Source organism: Eleutherodactylus coqui, chromosome 1 (assembly GCF_035609145.1).
Source record: "Eleutherodactylus coqui strain aEleCoq1 chromosome 1, aEleCoq1.hap1, whole genome shotgun sequence".
NCBI classification, from domain to species: Eukaryota; Metazoa; Chordata; class Amphibia; order Anura; family Eleutherodactylidae; genus Eleutherodactylus; species Eleutherodactylus coqui.
In genome coordinates, this window is record NC_089837.1 from 359,838,774 (window position 1) to 359,858,663 (window position 19,890).

General features: G+C 39.7%; 1 protein-coding gene across 3 annotated transcripts in view; it reads left to right on the forward strand.

Moving 5' to 3' along the window:
* The window catches only part of NPAS2 (neuronal PAS domain protein 2), an 82,276-nt gene that overhangs the window by 23,370 nt on the left and 39,016 nt on the right, over positions 1-19,890 (forward strand). For all 3 annotated transcript variants that reach the window (XM_066577640.1, XM_066577625.1, XM_066577633.1), the window contains exons 2-7: positions 5,705-5,758; positions 6,353-6,501; positions 8,057-8,148; positions 8,928-9,017; positions 10,994-11,114; positions 13,697-13,810. In XM_066577640.1, coding sequence (XP_066433737.1) covers positions 5,705-5,758; positions 6,353-6,501; positions 8,057-8,148; positions 8,928-9,017; positions 10,994-11,114; positions 13,697-13,810 — 620 coding nt within the window. The remainder of the gene's footprint in view (positions 1-5,704; positions 5,759-6,352; positions 6,502-8,056; positions 8,149-8,927; positions 9,018-10,993; positions 11,115-13,696; positions 13,811-19,890) is intronic.

Here is a 19,890-nt window from a genome sequence, read left to right on the forward strand (position 1 = left end):
GTTTGTCAGGCACAAACCCACCAAATGAGCTCCTGGACCCCATTGATGATACCTTTTGGCTTGTCCGTATGACATGTCAGAAATTATAACAAGTATGCACGTATACATTACAATTACAGATCCTTAGGTATTTCACAGTCATTGCAAATAATGCAAGACAAATTCCAAGAGTACTGTATTAAATGTGTACTTTTCTTATGGCTGTTTTTAATTTTTGTTCTTTTGCAATAGTTCCAGAAATGAATTAGGCCAGTGCATTGTAATTTAGAATTTGGCACACTTTGCTACATCTCTTTTCTTAGCAAGCGTAGGGCACATGAGGTGAATGACTCAAGCTGAACTAGGGTTGCAAAAGTATCTAACTTGCAATCAGCAGATACACATTAAACTTGTTATTTTCATGTATGAACAAGTACTATTTTGGTAATTCTTTTGATTCTGAGAGGTGAATTAAGAATAAAATCAATTTCAGTATACAAAGTGTTCAAAGTATGAAACAGAGTTACTTTGTATAAACACTCCCCAAAGTTTTGTTATAAGGGCCCTTCTTAGGTCAGGCAGTCCGCTGAAGGGCTTCTCCAGGAAACTAATATTTTCCAGGTGAGTTTTGCCTATTTTGTTGTTTTATGCTATCCCCTGCTGCATGCTCAATTTTTAAATTTCCCAAATAACCCCTTTTAAGTGTAAGAGAACTGTCTTTCTTGATATGCTTGATTGAATCTGTGGATGCAGAGCGCGAAAATAATTTGGTATCAGTAACTTTTAAAATGTATCTGCTCATCTGGTTTGTGCTAGAAAATCCAGACTCTTCTTCCTAATTAGGAACTTCCATTAATGGATTAAGTGAAGATTATGTCCCCCTGGTGCCTCAGTGATGTTGGGAGAGATTTATCAATCTCAGTGGCGTTGGGGGAATTGTATAGTAAGATGATCTTTGTTGCCCTTAACAACAAATTAGATCTCAGCTTTAATATATTAATGAGCTCTGGTAAAATGAAAGCTGAGCTCTAATTTGGTTGATATGGGCAACAAAGGATATTTCATGTCAATCACAGTGATTCAAAATTACAAGTAGTTTCCCCAACTGTTGCCCGTACACAATATAAATAGTCTTACTGGAATAAATGTAAGGCTTGTGTCAAGATGAAAAGGGTTGTTTTTCGTTATTCGCTTCCAACATATCTTGCAGAATTTATGTTGAAAGATTGGTCTGGCAAAGACGTATTTAACACTCTGCTTCTGCATATTGCGGAGCAGTGTTTTTGTACAGGATTATGCAACATAAGTGTAATTATGTTTGCTATGTTTATAAATAAATACATTCTTAGCACTAAAATATTGACAGAGCATATACATTTGTGTCAAATTACATTTATGTCATTATCTTCATTTGTGTTACCGTTTGTGTCAAGTGATGTTTTCCTAGGGGGACATAATCTTCACTTGATCCCCATTAACTTCCATAAAGCTATACATATTTATACCACTACACAATACTGGGATAACAGATTTTTACAATTTTTAACATACAAAGGACAGTGTTATACAGACAAATGAAAGATTTGTTTACAGGATAGATTTGGAAAGTAGTCCTGACCGTATGGGGTTACAATCCAAAGGGGTAGAGAACAGCTACAACAGATCGTGTTTCTCATCCTACTTGGGCTGCAAGTTAAATCTGAGAATTTGGGGGAAATTGTTGGAAATGTACTTTTTAGGGTCACTGTCAATTAACCCCTTAAGGACCAGGCTGTTTTGTACCTTAAGGACCAGACACTTTTTAGGGATTTTACCCATGTGGTGGTTTTACTGAGCAATTTTTTTTTCTTCCGCTAGGAATATTATTTTTGCTGCGGTTTTCTTTCCCCATGACATATAGGGCTATTTTTTAAATATCTTTTTCACTGCCTTTTTTTTTTTTTATTGGGGGTAAAAACGATATATTTTTTTTAACAATTAGGCCACCTGCAGACGGCCGGGTCAGATCCCGCTGCGAGAATTCCCGCAGCGGGACCAGACCCGAGCCCCTGCAGGGACCAGCGCGGCACTCACCTACTTCCGCAGCTCCGGCTCTGTGATGTGCCGGCTGCCGCCCAGCTGGTGCGTGCGCAGAGCGGAGCAAGCGACCGGGGAGTGACATTTCTGTGCAGGGCTCGCAGAGCCCCGCACAGAAATAGAGCATGCCGCGATTTCACAAATTTCACAAATTGCGGCTGTCTATTTTTTTAAGGCAATCCTATGGCAGCTTCCACGGGCGAAAATTCTGCGGGAAATCCCACCGCGGAATTTCTGCCCGTGTGCAGGGGGCTCTATAGTAGTTTTTTTAAATTAGTATATTTAAACTAAATAAAGTATGGGAATGGGTTTTTTAAAATTTTGTTTCGGTCGTTTCGATATATATAATATGTATGGTTTCGATTTGCAGGGCGCATACTGTGATGGTTTTGGTTGGCATTGGATTTGGGTCATTTTCTTTTTGCACTTCTTAGTACATAGCGCTCATTGAGCTGTGTGTGCCTGTGAAAGAATGCAGAAGCAGTTGAAAACTGCTTCTCCCTCCTCTGTGTTCTCTGTGACTGACGGTTGATGACCTGACCTGCTCCTGCTTGATTGTAGGAGTAGAGCCTTTATGTTCAGAAGTATTTTATTGAATTTTTCGCAACATATAACTTACAGCATTGTCTATTCGTGTTAAGCAGAGGTGCATTATTCGCATTTCTGATGATTAATAGAAGTACAATTAAAACTGAGGTATACATATACTACTCTTCTGGTTCCTTTTTTTTCTTTTATAATATGCATTAGATATCTCCCGGTAGCTTCGGTGTTGCCCTCCTGCCCAATTTATAATTATATAACTAATGTTGCTTCTTAATTCTCTTCTTATGAATAACCAACATTATAACTGCATATCAATATACGTAATCTAGTAGACGACAGCCATCCCGCCCTAGAAATATATCAGGACGTGGTGTCTGGCAGAACCAGGAAAAACTTTGAATATAATTATAATAATCTAGGGGGAGGATGAGAGAGTGGGGTATGAGACGAGATTTGGGGGAGGGGGAGGAGAATTGTGAAAAAAGAAAGAAAGGAAAAATGTGGAAATAGAGAAAGCCTCATGTTAGGCGTAGAGGCTTTAATTCTGCGCCGTACATCGGGCGAGATTAAAGCCCAGGACCAAGCGCCATAAATTTACCGCACTTGGTCCTTAAGGGGTTAAAAAAATGTTCAGTCATATTATAGAAACTGAAATACAGCGGTAGTAGCCCCCTGTTATGCACCAAACTGATCTGATTCTCTCGGTTCTCGTCAGAGAGATTTGTGTGGCTATATATTGAAGGTCCATAGAAAATAACCCAAGGAGAAGGGTGCCAGGACCAAATATCTAGATATACTTGCTATCTACGTAAGTCTTGTGATTACTTGCCTGAAGAAATTATCTTATATCATCTATAAATTGCTCTATAAGACAATGTAGACGAATGGTTACAATTATTTTTCTTACGGGTTTTATAACGGAACAGGACTGCTCACACCACTTGCCCGGCACCCTGCACAGACACATGCCACACATCACTGTTCACACCTATAGAACTACATGCATGAATGCAAACCCCAGGGGGAATGAGGATGCCAGCTCCCTCCAGCCAGAGGATGTTATTTATATGTAACAAACCTGTGGTGATTGGCTGGCTGGAGAACTCCACACCCAACCAGCACAATCATGCCACACTTGTGGAAGGGTGCTCCTGCAGACCCATAGAACTAGAGGTCTCAGGAGCACAACCTGACCATTTCAGTAACTCCCATAAAAGTGAATGAGAGTTGTGGAAATAATGTAGCACAGCGAACTATGCTGTTTCTATAAGTGTATGACATAACCTGTGTAAATGGCTGAGATGCGAATACCCCGTTAAGCTGAACGCACATGCGCCTGTACACCCCTGACATTTCTGCCAAAATAAAACTGTTGGCCAAGTTTTAGAACATGTGCCTGGTTTGTTTTCCAAAAATGTGCTAAGAATGAAGAAGAGCTCCACATCCTCTGGTTAGCTTTGAAGGCCCATTGAAGCATGAAAAGTGGAATTCAGAATCTCCTGGAATTCAGCTGGCAATCGTGTTGATAGAGGTGTAGAAAATCCTTTCTACGGGGTAATGTGATGCAGAGAATTTTCAGTCATTACATCTGCACTCATGACATGTCAGCTCATATAAGACATGATAGGGAGCAGACTTCAGCAATCACATTGTCACTGTATAATAGCGTTCTTTTACTGACCTACTTTTTAGTGTTTGCAGAGAGCAGGCTAATCCAGTTTAGCATGGCTAAAGGAGGATGGGCACATGGGGAATATTTCTAATGAAAGAAATTGAAAATATTCTGTAAGGTGACATGCAACACTCTGTTCACCGGGCTGACAACGGAAAGCTCTTAACTATGGTGGCTTTATCAGAAGTACGTGACTCAACTGGCTTTTATATTTCCAAGCAGCTAATGTTCTTAGAAGTATATACAATGTGTCTCCCATGACTTGTTCCCATGTATTGCGATATTGTCAAATCTCAGTATTTAATAGCTCAATTGATTATATGATTTGAAGAATTTTTTATTTTTTTTTGCTTTTATTTTTGTTTTCTGAAACTTGAGCTACTTTCAAAAGAAATTATAAGACTATGTTTTTTTTTATAAAGGCTCTACAAATTTACATGATTGCAGGCATGTTCTTTTTCAAAAGGGGATATATACAATATTGAAAACTCTTACTTCCACCTTTGTTTTTCAAGCATTAGATGTATTCAGTTTTACTCTAGAATGGCTGATTCATATTATTCATGTTTTTTCCATGCAGAAACTGCATCAAGAATTGACATGTCAATTCTTTTTTTCATGACCAGAATTTCAAAATCTGCACCCTTTGAACTGCGGTGCAGAATTACATAGCATTCAATAGAATGCTAAAATGGAACAGATTTTTCTGCAGATGTGGGTGTGACATCCATGTCATAACCTGTTGCAAGATTACACCTGAATGGGGCCTTTAACGACTTACATATCACTAGGTTGTTTCCTCCCTAAATAATGTCTGCATCAGTAGTTTTAGGCAGTATTTGAGTTTTGCCTATTTTGATGCATAACAAAAATACAGTAGTACTGTTAGGCCTCCTGTCCACGGGTGAATTTTCACTGCATTCCCTGCGGCGATAATCCGGCTGCGGGAAACGCAGTGAATGCTTTTCATAGACTTACTATGGAAAGCGCAGCCCTGCTGTCCACGAGCGGAGAATCATAGCGATTCTCCGCCCTGGGATTTAAATCGCAGCATGCAGCGAATTGCCACGATTCTCCGCGGTAAGCCTATCTGACAGATAGGCTCAGAGCGGAGAGCTGTCGGCCTGTGGACAGGAGCCTTTAGCCAGAAAAACCTATATGATGATAAATATTCTTTTATGAAAAACACAAAAGCATTACCAATTGGCTTGCGAATATAAATTTCCTGATTAGCCAATAAGGATATCCCTTCTGCAATACTTTTGTCTTTTCTATACAAGAGTATTTAACATCACTTAGTTTTGCCTATAAATATTGATACCCAATGACTTGCCAAAGGATCATAAACCAAGACATGACTTGCTTGAAATTACAGATAAAAGGCCTGACTGTTTTTCTGTTGTAAGCAGCAAATCCATTCTCTGTCCACAGGGATACCCACGTACCAAAGCTCATGGATGGAGATGAGAAAGATAGGGCAAAGAGGTAAGAACAACATGTGTAAGATTAAAATGCTTCATATATCGAGTAGGGCTGATCTCACACCTGTCTTAGGGCTCATTTCAGGGTTTCCATCTCTCTGCTCCGTTTTTGAAGGAAAGAAACTGAAATAAAACAGAAAAAAATTGATCTGTTTCTTTCCCTTATTAATTTCAGTGGAGTTTCAAAAAAATGGAAAGACTTCTGTTACTTTAGATTTCCGTTTTTTCATAGGAAAATAGCGCAGTGTGCAACATTATTTTTCAGTCCAAAAATGAAAACCTGAGAAAATAGAAGCGATCTGAAGCCTTTTGGTTTGCTTTTCATTTTTTGGAAATTCCATTGAAATCAATGGGGGAAAAAACGGATCAATTTTTTTCAGTTTTATTTCCGTTTCTTTTCTCCAAATATGGAGCAGAAACCCTGAACTGAGCCGTAACGCAGGTGTGAAAGCAGCCCAATACCATTTATTTATCTGAACTGTGAAAAAACTGATAGCAATACACCAGCTGTACCTGTTGTTCCTCATAATCGTATGCTCCTTCTATAATCCCAGAATGCCCATAACTTTGTATTTTAGTGACATATTTGTTTTTCCAGGGCTGTACGTAACAGGTCTGAGAAAAAGAGGCGGGACCAGTTCAATATACTCATCAAAGAGCTCAACTCCATGCTTCCTGAGAATGCCCGTAAAATGGACAAAACCACAGTGCTGGAAAAAGTTATTGGCTTCCTACAAAAACACAATGGTAAAGTCACATCTTTTCATAATGAATGGGTTTTCTACTCATTTTGGCTGAGCTCTTGTAGTTTTCTGTATCCTCAATTGATCTCAATAAACGTTTGTATATCATTAGAGAAAAACTCTTATTGCTCTCACTAAAAGGAACAAAATAACATTGTATATATGATGAGTTTAATGTGGGTAACAAAACATGTTGTCGACAGCCCAATCCATTTAAGGGCATCATGTCTACAAGATTATTTTCTTTCTCCTAATTAAAGCAATATAATTGGTCTACTTGCTAACACGTTTCCACGCATCTTTCTTTTTAAAGAAAAACTTTTTAAAGTGAAGGCCAGTTGATGAGACTTGTGAAGGATTCCTCAAATAGTAATTTTGTTAAAGCACTAGAACCTGTTTTCTTTTAGGCAAGGAGTAAAATGGAAAGTAATAGTAGCTCTCAGTGGATTTAGATTATGATGAAGATCAAACTCCACCACAAAACGTCATAAATATCCCACAAGTAGGGGAGAGTCTGCTAGAGTCCAGAAAGGCAATGGATCATCAGCAGGCGTAAGGATCCAAAATCAACCAATGGTGGGATATTAGACAATCTATCATAAACACAAGCTCAATGCATTTTGTGAAAAATTTATAAAAGGTCCCTTTTATCAGGAGTGTACAACATGCATAAATACGTTGATTGTACCGTCAGCAAAGATTTGGATTTCTAGAACATTGGGTGAATTACATATATGATCACGATCTTGTTTTAAAGCCAAAATTCTTGACTTTAAAACAAGATCAAGATAGCTTCTCTATTGTTATCTTTTTCCATCTTTAACCAATCTATTTCTGCAAGGAGGAATTAAACAGCTGCAGTAATTGAAGCCTTCTTCTACTTTTTTCCAAATTGCAACCTTCAAGACAGTGAAGCTAGTAAAGAGCATAGAGCGCTCATTTCTCAAAGGGGTAATCCAGTAATAACAATTTATCACCCATTCACTGGATAGTTGATAATTAGAGATGAGCGAACGTACTCGTTTCGAGTACTTATGCACCCGAGTACCGCCATTTTCGAGTACGTCAGTACTCGGGGGGAAAAGATTCGGGGGGCGCCGGGGGGCGGGGAGAGGCGTGGCGGTGCGGGGGGGTAGCAGCAGGGAACAGGGGGGAGCCCTCTCTCTCTCCCTCTCCCCCCCACTCCCCACTGCTACCCCCCGTGCCGCCACGGCGCCCCCCGAATTTTTTCGCCCGAGTACGGAAGTACTCGGAAATCGCGGTATTCGGGCGAAAAAGGGGCGTGGCCGAGCACGTTCGCTCATCTCTATTGATAATTTTTAGATTGCTGGGGGTTCAACCACTAGTTCCTTCACCAATCACCAGAGTGGGGGGCTCATGTCTTCCATTTGAATTGAGCATCAGTTGATCATGTCTACTACCACTCCATTCAATGTCTACGGAACTAACAATTGTAGCTGAACACTTCACTGGAATATCTACCACTGAAGTTCTGGATTAGATGCTTGGTGAAAATCCGAAGGACTTTTCATGTTTTTGTATTTTGTTCTCTGGTGTAGAAAATTCAACTGAGACAGAAGACAGTGATATCCATCCAGACTGGAAGCCATCATTCCTCAGCAATGAAGAGTTCACCCAGCTAATGCTGGAGGTAGGACAGTTGATTTTCACTTACTTTGTTTCGATTTGTAGTTGTCATAAAATCCTTGTTTTTGTGTTGCAGTGACACTCAATGCTAGCAGTCCTCTACAATCAGTGCATGCGCTCTGTGGTCCTTCGTATTCATGACCTGCCAGCTGATTCTGTCTGCTGCTGTTTAGCAGCTTTATTCAGTATAGAAGAAAAGCTGTCAATCAGCACTGGAGGGCTAGCCTGAAGCTTATAAATATCAAGGCATCACAGAAATATCGATTCCGTTTAATGGGGCCATGTCACAGTTCCCTGCATAGTGCCCAGGTGCCTAGGAACAGGGAAAACTTAAAAGGGAGGTGTCATCATAGAAAAAAAACACACTGGGTGGAATTTATTAAAACCAGTGTTTCCAAAAAGTTGTAATATTTCCACAAGATTCTGGAGTAAATTATACATAAATATGTCAGCCAGGGGCAGCCAGACCCCTCCCATAAAGCCATGCCCTCTTTTGAAAAAAATTGTGTGGGCAGGAGTAGACTGCAAAAGTGGAAAACTTTGTTATAAAAAATTGCAACTTTTGTACACTGGTTTTAACTTCATACATCTGCCACATCGTTTATAGTGAGTTTTATAGCTCTGCATCAAGCCACTCTGAAAACGCTGTAAAACACCTCCATTGAGAGTGGCCTAAGAGTGGCATTACCGTATATAGTTAATGCACCTATTGTTGTTCTCTGGTTTAAACAATGCAATTTAGTATATGAGATTTATCAATCTGTTGTTGACTTGTTCCTGCAGGCACTTGATGGCTTTATTATAGTGGTGACAACAGATGGAAGTATCATCTATGTCTCTGATAGCATCACACCGCTACTTGGGCATTTACCAGTAAGTAATAGTACAATCATTACTAATAACTATCTTTGCACTCGTATCAAAATAGACCTAGATAAATGGCTTATACATGAATTATGCATGCTCTTAAGGTAGGCCCGGTGTTACTTATTTATCATTCTTAAAAAGGAAAGTTGCATTTTTACAACAGATGGAAAAGAGACCAGATATACGGTACTGAAAACAGGAAGCAGACAGCCATTACTAGCATGGAAAAATATTGTTTGTCAGCAAAATAACTTTATGAAATGTGTTTATTTTATAAATGTTTGGTACGACTCCATACCTATTTATTTTTATTAGGAAAGCACAGCGCTCCTGTTCAGCTGGTACAGAAAAATCATTCATGATAATCATTAATATATCATCAATTGCTGTCACCTTAAGGGGTTTTCCAGTTATAAACTATTGATGGCCCTCCACAGGATAAGTCATCAGTAGTTGATTGATGGGGGTCCATTGCCCAAGCCGCTGCCGATCAGCTATCCACCGGGCCAGTGCACTTGTGTGCTGAACTGAATTCTGCAGGAAGCAGACAGCTCTGTTCTTACTGTAATGGCCAGGCATGGTATTGCAGCTCATGTTACCACTGAAAGGAATGGGAACTTTGCCTGTAATATCAAGCTACAGTAAGAATGGAGCTGTCTGCTTCCTGCGTACTGGCCTGGAAAACAGCTGATCAGAGGATCCCAGGCAATAGTCCCAGGCCTGTGCTTACTTACTTTGTTGCTGATGTATGCAGAGGGATAGGCAGCTGATATATAAACCACCAATGTTGTGTTCACAAACTCTAGTTAAGAGGCCGCTGTACAACTATGTAATGGAGCAAGAAGCAGTGAGCCGCCTTGTATACAGTGGGTCCCGGGGTCTCCCCGGCTTTGTCAAGTGCTGATGCTGACCCTGTGTAAATAAATTTTTGTTACAGTTTTGCCTTGATTTTGGAAGTAAACCGTTCTAGGAGACTTCAGCTTATGCCGGTCCCACAGAGGCTCACTGTTATGGTGCAATTTTCCTGCATGTGACTTGTGATGCCAATAACCCATTAATTAGTATTGGGGGACTCACACCTGCATTGCACGAGTATTACTTGCACAAAGAAAATGACAGCATGTTCTATCTTGGCGCTTATTACAAGATAGTGTGAGGGGATTGGTGGCACACAACATGTACGCATGTCTTTGCGTACTGGCAGCGTGCTCACGAGTGGCATGCCAGCACAGACGGCTGTGTAAACCCGGCCTTATTCTACAGTAATTTTATGTTTTTACCCACACATTGCAACATCTGACCGGTGTGGTAGATTACAACACTGGGTAACCTGCCATTGGTGCCAAGTGTGCATGTAATATCAGTCTACTTGAATGTGTATGGGGTAATGGGCCTGACCTATCGTAGTAACAATAAACAAAAAATGATATAAATGTACATCAGCTAGCCTCCTTATTAACAATTTCCAGGCAACAACATATTTTTTCTGTTTTGCATAGAAGAGAACAAATCTGCAAAACAAAATAAAAATAAACGTTGTGCTAAACACAACGGCAAATTATATAAAGGCCCATTTACACTGGATGATTATCGCTAAAAATTCACTAATCGGCAATCGTTTTAGCATTAATCGGTGCGTGTAAATGGGCGCAGGGCACCCGCATTTTGGGCACTTTTAGTGGATCATTAAAATCAAGTCAACCTAAAAATCATCGCTCACTTTTATCATTAGTTCTCCACGGGGGAGTGCTGATAGCATTGTTTCCCCGTGGAGAACAAAGGATCTGAGCTCAGCTAATAGCGTCGGGCTGAGAAGCTACTTAAATACCAATTATTTGCAAAATAATCGCTCAAAGCTGCTGCTCAAACTATCGTTTGAGCGATTATCTGCTCGTGTAAATGGGCCTTAAGATTATTATTATCTTTAGTGTCATATGTATTAGACTATGTGCTGAACCACCTCTTTCCTTTTTCCTCAACAGTCAGACATCTTGGATCAAAATCTGTTGAATTTTTTACCAGAACAAGAACATTCAGACATCTATAAAATTCTGTCTTCACATATGCTTGTAACAGATTCTACATCTTTCAACTATATGAATGGTGAGTTTAATTTTACCAACTGCGGATGCTGTTACACACAGGTGTATGTATGTGCCGACATTAAAAAACAGAATAGACTTCCTAGTAAATAAATATGAATGCATTTTCTATGGTCCAGATTGACTGCTTTCTTAGAGGAGGGCTCGTCAATTCTCAGGATTCAATAGCCAATATGTCTACAGATTGTGTACTGGTGCCTAATATTTAGGTTAATTAAAGGTTGAAGCCTGTATTGCCGGACTATCAAAGGTTTTGTCTCTTGAAGACAGCTCCTGTCTATATGCACTAGTAGGGTATATGGACATCATAGGTGCAGCTCCTGGCTGACCCAAACAGTATGAATAGTTTAAGGAGTGTTCCCACAGTGTTTTTACTAAACTGTGAGATTACATTATGGGGTTCCATCTCAGCTGCCGAAAATGGCACGATGACAGAACCCCCGAACCGAAAGGAACTTAACTGTTAACTTGCATTAGTGAAACAGACACCACTTGGGTGTCCATTTAACAAGAATTCCCTTTGTTTCCTTTATACTTGGAGTATAGAATAACATAGTCAACTATGCTACTCTATACTTCAAAAATAACAGAAACGATAGAAAACTCTGTCAAACAGACTCCAATGTGGTTTTGCTTCAGGTGAATAGTTTCTATTCAGGGGTTCTGTCACAGTGCTGCTTTCAGCATCTGTGGTGCAATCCCCAGATGGAATCCCACAGCATAGTGAAAAACGCTGTGGGAACCCTCCGTTACATGTAATACTGCAATTTCCCTACAGTAGTCCTTGGAAGGGAAATGCCTGGCTGTCCGTGGCTTTCCCCGGCAAAACGAGCTGCTTTTTCAGTGTCGATTCTTGCAATGTTCTTGAGGTGCAGATGACACATTCGGGCAAGGGATTGGATGTAGGGGATAAATATATCATATGTAATATATCATATGTAATATATTACATAATTAAACCTATTTTATTTCAGTGCTATCATATGATTACTTAACTCAATTATGTCAGGAGTGTCGCTGTGAATTACAGCCATGCTTTTCCCAGTGATCACACACTAGAATTACTCATGCAATTACCTTTATGTAATTGCATCTAAATGTGCCTTAAACAAAATCTGTTGCATCCCTACAGCACCATAGACTAAGTTATGGTGCTTTTAGAGAAGGTGACAGGGAACTGGATGATGTATTTTTTTATAATCCCCCACCCCCTGATTCCTGCAGTGTCACCATCTGAAGATCATCTGACTCTTTCCAGAGTCCCGTGCGCACAATGTCATGAATGGGACTGAAAAGAGACCCAATTCTGACAGCGGCATTTAAATGTCTCAATTGACCAAGATCTAAATGTCCCGAAGGGCTCTGCTTGTTTGGTCAGCCCGTCTCCAAGAAAAAAATAATAAAAAGTGATTAAAAACTCAAGTGTATCTCAAAATGGCACAAAAAAAACCTATAGGCTGCGCCGCAAAAAACAAGATTTCACACACCCACATCAATGGACAAATAAAAGTTATGGGGATCAAAAGATGGTGAAAAAAAGCAGTTTTTTAAAATGTATTTTTTAAAAGTAGTATCACATTAAAAAAACTATATAGATTTGGTAGCGCTGTAATTGTACTGACCCACAGAATTAACCCTTTCCAATCCACTGTCTGACATCTAAAGACATTCTAATTGAAGGCTGTGCAGCTCCGATATTGGAAGACGTCCGGCAGGGTATTCTTACTGTATATTAATGGCGGTCTGTTAGGGGCCTCTCCAGCATGTCACATACTGCAGTACTGGCTCTAGCCAGCAGATGATGCCATTGTATAATGGCAGAAAGAGAAAGCCCCCTAGGAAACCCTGAATCCAAAATTGGATTGCAAAGGGTTAAAATAATGTCATTTTTACTGAACCATAGACACATGACTGATGCACATACCTAAACAGATAATAGCATTATTTCTGTATATTGGGTGTCTTAATGTCTCAGTATTTTTTAGTACAAATAGATTTTAACACTTTGACACACATTGCATTTTGTTTCACAATTTGTATTTAGGACAGTATGTTCTCCAATGCCAGATCTTATTATAGAAGTATGAGACCTTTAGTAGTTTGCATGGGAACAGGAGGTGACATCACTGTTTCCTGGGTGTTATAAAGTTAACTGCAGAGTGCTGAAACTAAAGAATTACGTACTTCATGATGACCTCATTTGACAGACGTCAAAATTGTACTTCTCCACCTGCAATGATTCATAAAGAACAAGTAACAATGTTCCAAGTTTTAGAATGAAAACAACTAACATGTTCTGCCAGTTGTAACAATAAGCTTTGTCCTTGGGCAACATTTCTTCTTCATATTTTTAAAGGAGTTGAGAAATACATGGTTGCTATCTTCCAGAAACAATGCATACCTTTCTTCAGGTCATGTGTGGTTTTGCATTTCAGCTCCATTGAATTAAATACCACACATAACCTTCAGACAGATGTAGAAATCAGTCACGTTTTTCTACTCTTGGACATTCCTTTATAATATATTTTTGATGTCATGATTTGTTTGTGATTTTTTTTCCAATATCTTTTCTTTTTTTTCAAGCTGATAATGAGTTTGAATTTTGCTGCCATCTTTTGAGAGGAACTCTAAATCCCAAAGAATTCCCAACATATGAATATATAAAGTTCATAGGAAACTTTCATTCATGTAGCAGCGGTAAGTACTACATCTTTCTCAGACTGTCTTTTATTCATGTTACTACACACTATATTTATTCACTTTTCATTTGAATCATGACATGCATATGACTTGTCAGGGCATTTGCTAAAAAAAAAACAGAACATCTGACAATTAAAAACATCCCAGGCCAGACCCCCAAAAATTCAGTCCCTACGTAATATCTGTGTAGTAAGTATGACACCGAGGAATGAAGAATACTATTGCTAATAAAATATAGATAAGGCTCAATTACTAAAATAATTTAGATTGGAAATAAGCCTCAGCTTTTAGTAAGAATAACAGTCTTGTATGGTAGCATGCAGATTGTTATTATCATTAAAGGGGGTTTGTCTTAAAAAAAAAATAAAAAATTTCACAAGGTGACTCCTTGTTGCAACAAAAGTCATATTCATGGACATAATGCATTCTCTCTTACCAGGCACCATAAATAAACTTCATTTTCACCATAAAAACACAATCAACTATGACATTAGTACGTCATACTAGGCAAGGTTGTTCTTCCTGAAGGTTGAAAACTTTAACCCACGAGCCGGACACTCATATTATGTTTTTCTTTACATAGCATCCAGTCGAGCAACCCTCTTTAACTGTAGGCATATTATGAAACGCTAAATAGGTTAGTCTGTCCTCAATGGTATAGATGTAGAAAAATTTAACCTAACATGTTAAGAAAGTTTTATTTGCCTTTTAATAGCCTTCCAATGGCTCTGTTCGCATTAGGACAACTTGTTGCAGAAAGTTATCACAGTTAAGGTGACCCTGCGTACCTTATTTTCCTGTATTGTGGAATGCATATGGTGGCTCCCTGTCAGTTATGCACAGTAACTAACATCTGAGAGCTGAAGAGTTAGGTGGGGTTAGGTTTCCTTTGGCTCCTCTCCAGTGACTGAGGTGGAAACATATATGATGTTGGCTATGGTGGGTGCAGATTTGGATCTCTGCCTTGTAGTAAATGTAATGACCTCCATGGTTGTATTTATTCCCATTGTTGCTCCTCTGTCAGACTACACTCTTGTCTTCCTTCTATCATCCCTTGTATTTCCATTTGTTGGGCACTGTGCTCCTTCTTCTGTCACATGTTGTCCTCTTTCTCACTGCTACCTAGTTGTCTATTCAACCACTCCATTCCACCTGTTCTGTGTCACAGCTGCTCTGTCAGGTTTCTTCTTTTACTCCACCCATTCCCGCTGTTTCCTGTCCTGCTGTCCTCTTGCTGCACATTCATTTCTTCTGTTCCATCTCCATCACCGGACTAATTGTCTATGTACTGCTATCATTCAGCAGTAGGGCAGAGCTAGAATAGCCTTGTGACATGGGACTTTCTGATTGGATGCTTTTCAATCTTGCTTTCCTATACACTTCTGGGCCGGCCACTAGTGAAAACTATTTGTTATCATAGCAAAGCTGACCATCTTGACTAAAGGCACCGTTTTTATATGGAGCCACTATAAAGACCTAGATATGAAAGCAAATCCACTGCATAAAAAAAAAATATATATATATATATATATATATATATTCAAAAAATAAATGCAGGCTGTTTCCCTCGAAGCACAACTTTTATTTCAGTTCGCAATTTTGGTAAAATAATCCACATTTTTAGGAGTGTAATGTTGATCGATTGACTTATATCCTGTTGCCCACCATGGGTGTATTGTTCGACAGGGAACAAGCACCTGCTGGCATGCAGTTTACGTTTCCTGAGAACATGGAGTTCATTTATCAAAACTGTCTAACAGTCAAACTATCCTTGTTGCCCATAGCAACTTATCAATTTTCATTTTGCCAGGTTTTAGAAATGAAAGCAGAGCTTTGATTGGTTGCTGTGGGCAGCAATGCAGTCTTACTATTAGACAGTTTTGATGAATAAGGCCTCGTAACATCTGCAAGGTTCTCTCACTGCTGAGAGTATGGTTTTCCTGGAGTATTCTACTGAAGAGCGTGTTTTTCTGCTACACATGGTACTGGATGACCTGTTCGTTCGATGGATGTCATCGGCAAAGTTTTGAAGTCACAGTGTAGCCAAAAAGACAACATTTGATGAAAGACTAAAAACTGGAAACAACGGGAACTTTGTTAGACTCCCATCAGGGAGGGCAGCTGAAGAGGTCAGTGGCCACAGTCCAGGATGTGATGGTACAGTTACTTCGTTCCCTGCAAAAGTGTCTTTCATGTTTATCACAAGAAACTGGTAAATTCCTGGCAAAATGTCGGAGAGCCATTAAGCCAGTGAAGGTGAAACCGTACCACATCATGGTTGTTTAGAAACTACAGTCACCTGATATGGTGAAGTGGGTGGAGTATAGGGTGTGTTTCCTGTGAAATTTAGGCAATATTAGAAACTGTTGGACATCACGTGATTCACAGACAAATTGTGGTTCCAATTACATGTCCGCATGAATTGCCAAAACACAAGGACTTGAGCCACAACTAACACATATGAAATCAATGAAAAACCACTGCAGACTGTAAAGTCAGTGTGTGACACGCATTGTTCCGCCGCTGCATCATTGGCCATATATTCTTTAATGATACCAACACCGAATATTACCTGACTATATTCACACAAGCAGCTGGATGATGAGGAGCTGCAAACTGGGTGCTTCCAACAGGAACCGATGGTTTGACACATGCCCAACCAGAGCATGGAGAAAATTAGTTCTTTCTTTGGGGACAATCATATTGAAGGGTCTGTAACAACGAAGACCACTGGACCTTACACTGTCAGACTTTTTCTATGGGGCCATTTAAAAGGTAAAGTGTTTGCCAATAAACAATGCACCATTGCTGCACTGAAGAATAAAATTAGACTTGCAAATGCCACATTTGATGTGGACATATTGCAGCACGCTTTGAACAACATAGAGTGCCAGGTGCGAATCTGCTTGGAAGTCATTGGCGGCCACTTTCAACATCTTCTGTGATGATTTTGAGCTCACCGAGAACCAAAGTAGGTGTCAGTATTCACTCCTGTGAGATGTCATTGTACCAAACATAAATGTTTGAAAATTATTGGGTTGCACTTAGAGTGAAACACTCTGTGTGTATGTACATATATGTATATTAGAGATGAGTGAGCATACTCGTTAAGGGACAATACTTGAGCGAGTATCGTCCTTTTCGCATACCTGCCTGCTCGTCAGAAAAGATTCGGGTGCCGGCGGGGGTAAGCGGTGGGTTGCGGGAGTGAGCATAGGAGAGCGGGGGGCGGGGGGAGAAGAGAGATCTCCCTCCCATTCCCCCCATTCTCCCCCGCTGGCACCCGAATCTTTTCTGACGAGTAGGCAGGTACTCGAAAAGGACAATACTCGCTCAAGTATTGTCCCTTAACGAGTATGCTTGCTCATCTCTAATGTATGTGTGTGTGTATGTGTGTGTATATATATATATATATATATATATATATATATATATATATATATATATATATATATATATATATATATATATATATGGATGTAGGCTTGCTCAAATCCTTCTGTCTGTTCATGTAATCCCAGGCAGATTTAACGATGCGGAGATTATGGCTCTGTGGGGGACATATCATCACTTTCAGGACTCCCTGTTCTTCTTTACACTGGTTACATATATATAATAGTAAAAAGAATTAAAGCACACTGTTACTATAGTTAGACCAGACTCCAATAAACTTAAAATTCAAGACTCCTCTTGCTTTTTTCGTTTTCCAGACATTGACCAACACCAGGACCCTGTAGGTGCTAGGCTCTGTGCAGAACATCTTGGTGTCTAGTAGATCAGGACCTTTTATGCACCATCGAACTCTTTGTCCTGATGTCGGCCGCACCCCTCCCCCATGATATGGACGACCATGCTTTCGGCGGATTAGAGCTGCAAAATTCAGGATTTGGTATATAAAGACCTCCATACGAAATCAGAGGCATGGATAGATAAAAGTAAAGCTCAATAGACCTACAGTGCTGTGCAAACGTTCTAGGCAGGTGTGGAAAAAATGCTGTAAAGTAAGAATGTTTTTCAAAAATGGCCTCTGATTGGCTCCAAATTTACTCTGCAAACATATAGCCAATGTAGCCAGCGTAAAGAAGAATAGGGAGTCCTGAAAGTGATAATATGTCCCCCACAGAGCCTTGATCTCCACATCGTTAAATCTGTCTGGGATTACATGAACAGACAGAAGGATTTGAGCAAGCCACAGAAGTTCTGGGGTTAGTTCTCCAAGATGTTTGAACATCCCCCCTGCCAGCATCCTTCAAAAACTGTGTGCAAGTGTACCTAGAAGAACTGATGTTATTTGAAGGGAAAACGTGGTCACATTAAATATTGATTCCGATTCCTTTTTTGTTCAGTCACTTTGCATTTTGTTAATTGACAAAAATAAACACTTCTATTTTTGTAAGCATTCTTAATTTGCTGCAGCTTTTGCACACCTGCCTAAAACATTTACACTGTACTGTATGTGGGTGTCATATTATGGATTTGTACAACACAGAAGTTGTAATACATTAGTGTGCATGCGCCGATGGTCATACACCGGTCGTGGGAAATCATTGGAAAAAATGACTCTAGTCAATGCTTCCATTGTGGAAATACATTTCTTAATCAAAGATCTTGTAATTCTTTCAGTAATAAGTAGTAGAAGTATAGACAGAAATCTTTGCTGTAGTAGGTTAATTACATGGTTAAAAAGTTAGGACTTGTCCTCAAACATTCTTTTCCTATGAATATATCAACAAAAGCTAGTGAGTAATCCAATCATAATTCGCTGTACTTTGTTTGCCTTGCTTTGTTCCGTACACCAGCAATTGTAATGCCACTGGTGTCTTTCCAAATAGGTCATCCTCTGCAGAAATTCCTCAGTGTGCCTTCCAGAAACCACAGTGCATTTCCTTCACATCTCTCTTAGGCAGTAATATTCATTGCCCTCATTTCACCTCTGAGGCCTAAAGCATGTTTCTTACATGTACAAAATACAGTGGAGGGAGGGATGCATATTTGCGCAGCTGAATGTATCTTATGAAGCCCTTTGTGGTACAAAAAATTCTAAGCGATTCCAAAATGTAGTTTCTGTTTTTAGCATTCTGCTATTTACTTGGTGTTGATTTATTTAAATATTACGTAATTTTTTTGACATGGCTTATTGTTCTGGGTAACTTGCTTTCATTCTACATATATGCCACAACGTTTTAGCTTATATGTGGCTATATTGGCTATATCCAATTACAAAAATCAATTATGTACTTATTATGTGGTTCTGGTTGTAATTTGATAATGTTGTGGTTGGGTGATGTTATGTGCGGGTGGATGGTAATAAGGTGCAGTATTACACCATGCAAAGACAAGGATGTTTTTGCAGCAACCTAACTTCTTACTTAAGCCTCATTTGCACGCAACGATAATCGCTCAAAATTCGCTCAAACTATGTCTTTTGAGCGATAATCGTTGTGTGTAAATGCTACCATTGTTTGCTTTTTGTCCGAACGATGATTTTTAGTTGAGTTTAAAATCCACGGTTCAGCCGGGCAACTGATAGCAGGGACTGCACGCTGTGATTCTCCACAGGAGCACTGATAACCTTGTATTCAGCTGCCGACCTACAGCAGAACAAAGGGGCTGTATGCAGATAACAGACCACCTGCTGTTCTCCGCATACAGCTAAGGAATGCTCATTTACATGCAAATGAAGATAATAAGCTGCTTATGGGCATTATTGCCCATTAGCAGCTTATTCAAAAGGATCGCTAAAACTATCAATCATCCTATCTTTTGAACGAATTTTGAGCGATCATCTTTACATGTAAAATCCACGGTTCAGCCGGGCAACTGATAGCAGGGACTGCACGCTGTGATTCTCCACAGGAGCACTGATAACCTTGTATTCAGCTGCCGACCTACAGCAGAACAAAGGGGCTGTATGCAGATAACAGACCACCTGCTGTTCTCCGCATACAGCTAAGGAATGCTCATTTACATGCAAATGAAGGTAATAAATGCTAATGGGCATTAGTGCCCATTAGCAGCTTATTCAAAAGGATCGCTAAAACTATCAATCATCCTATCTTTTGAACGAATTTTGAGCG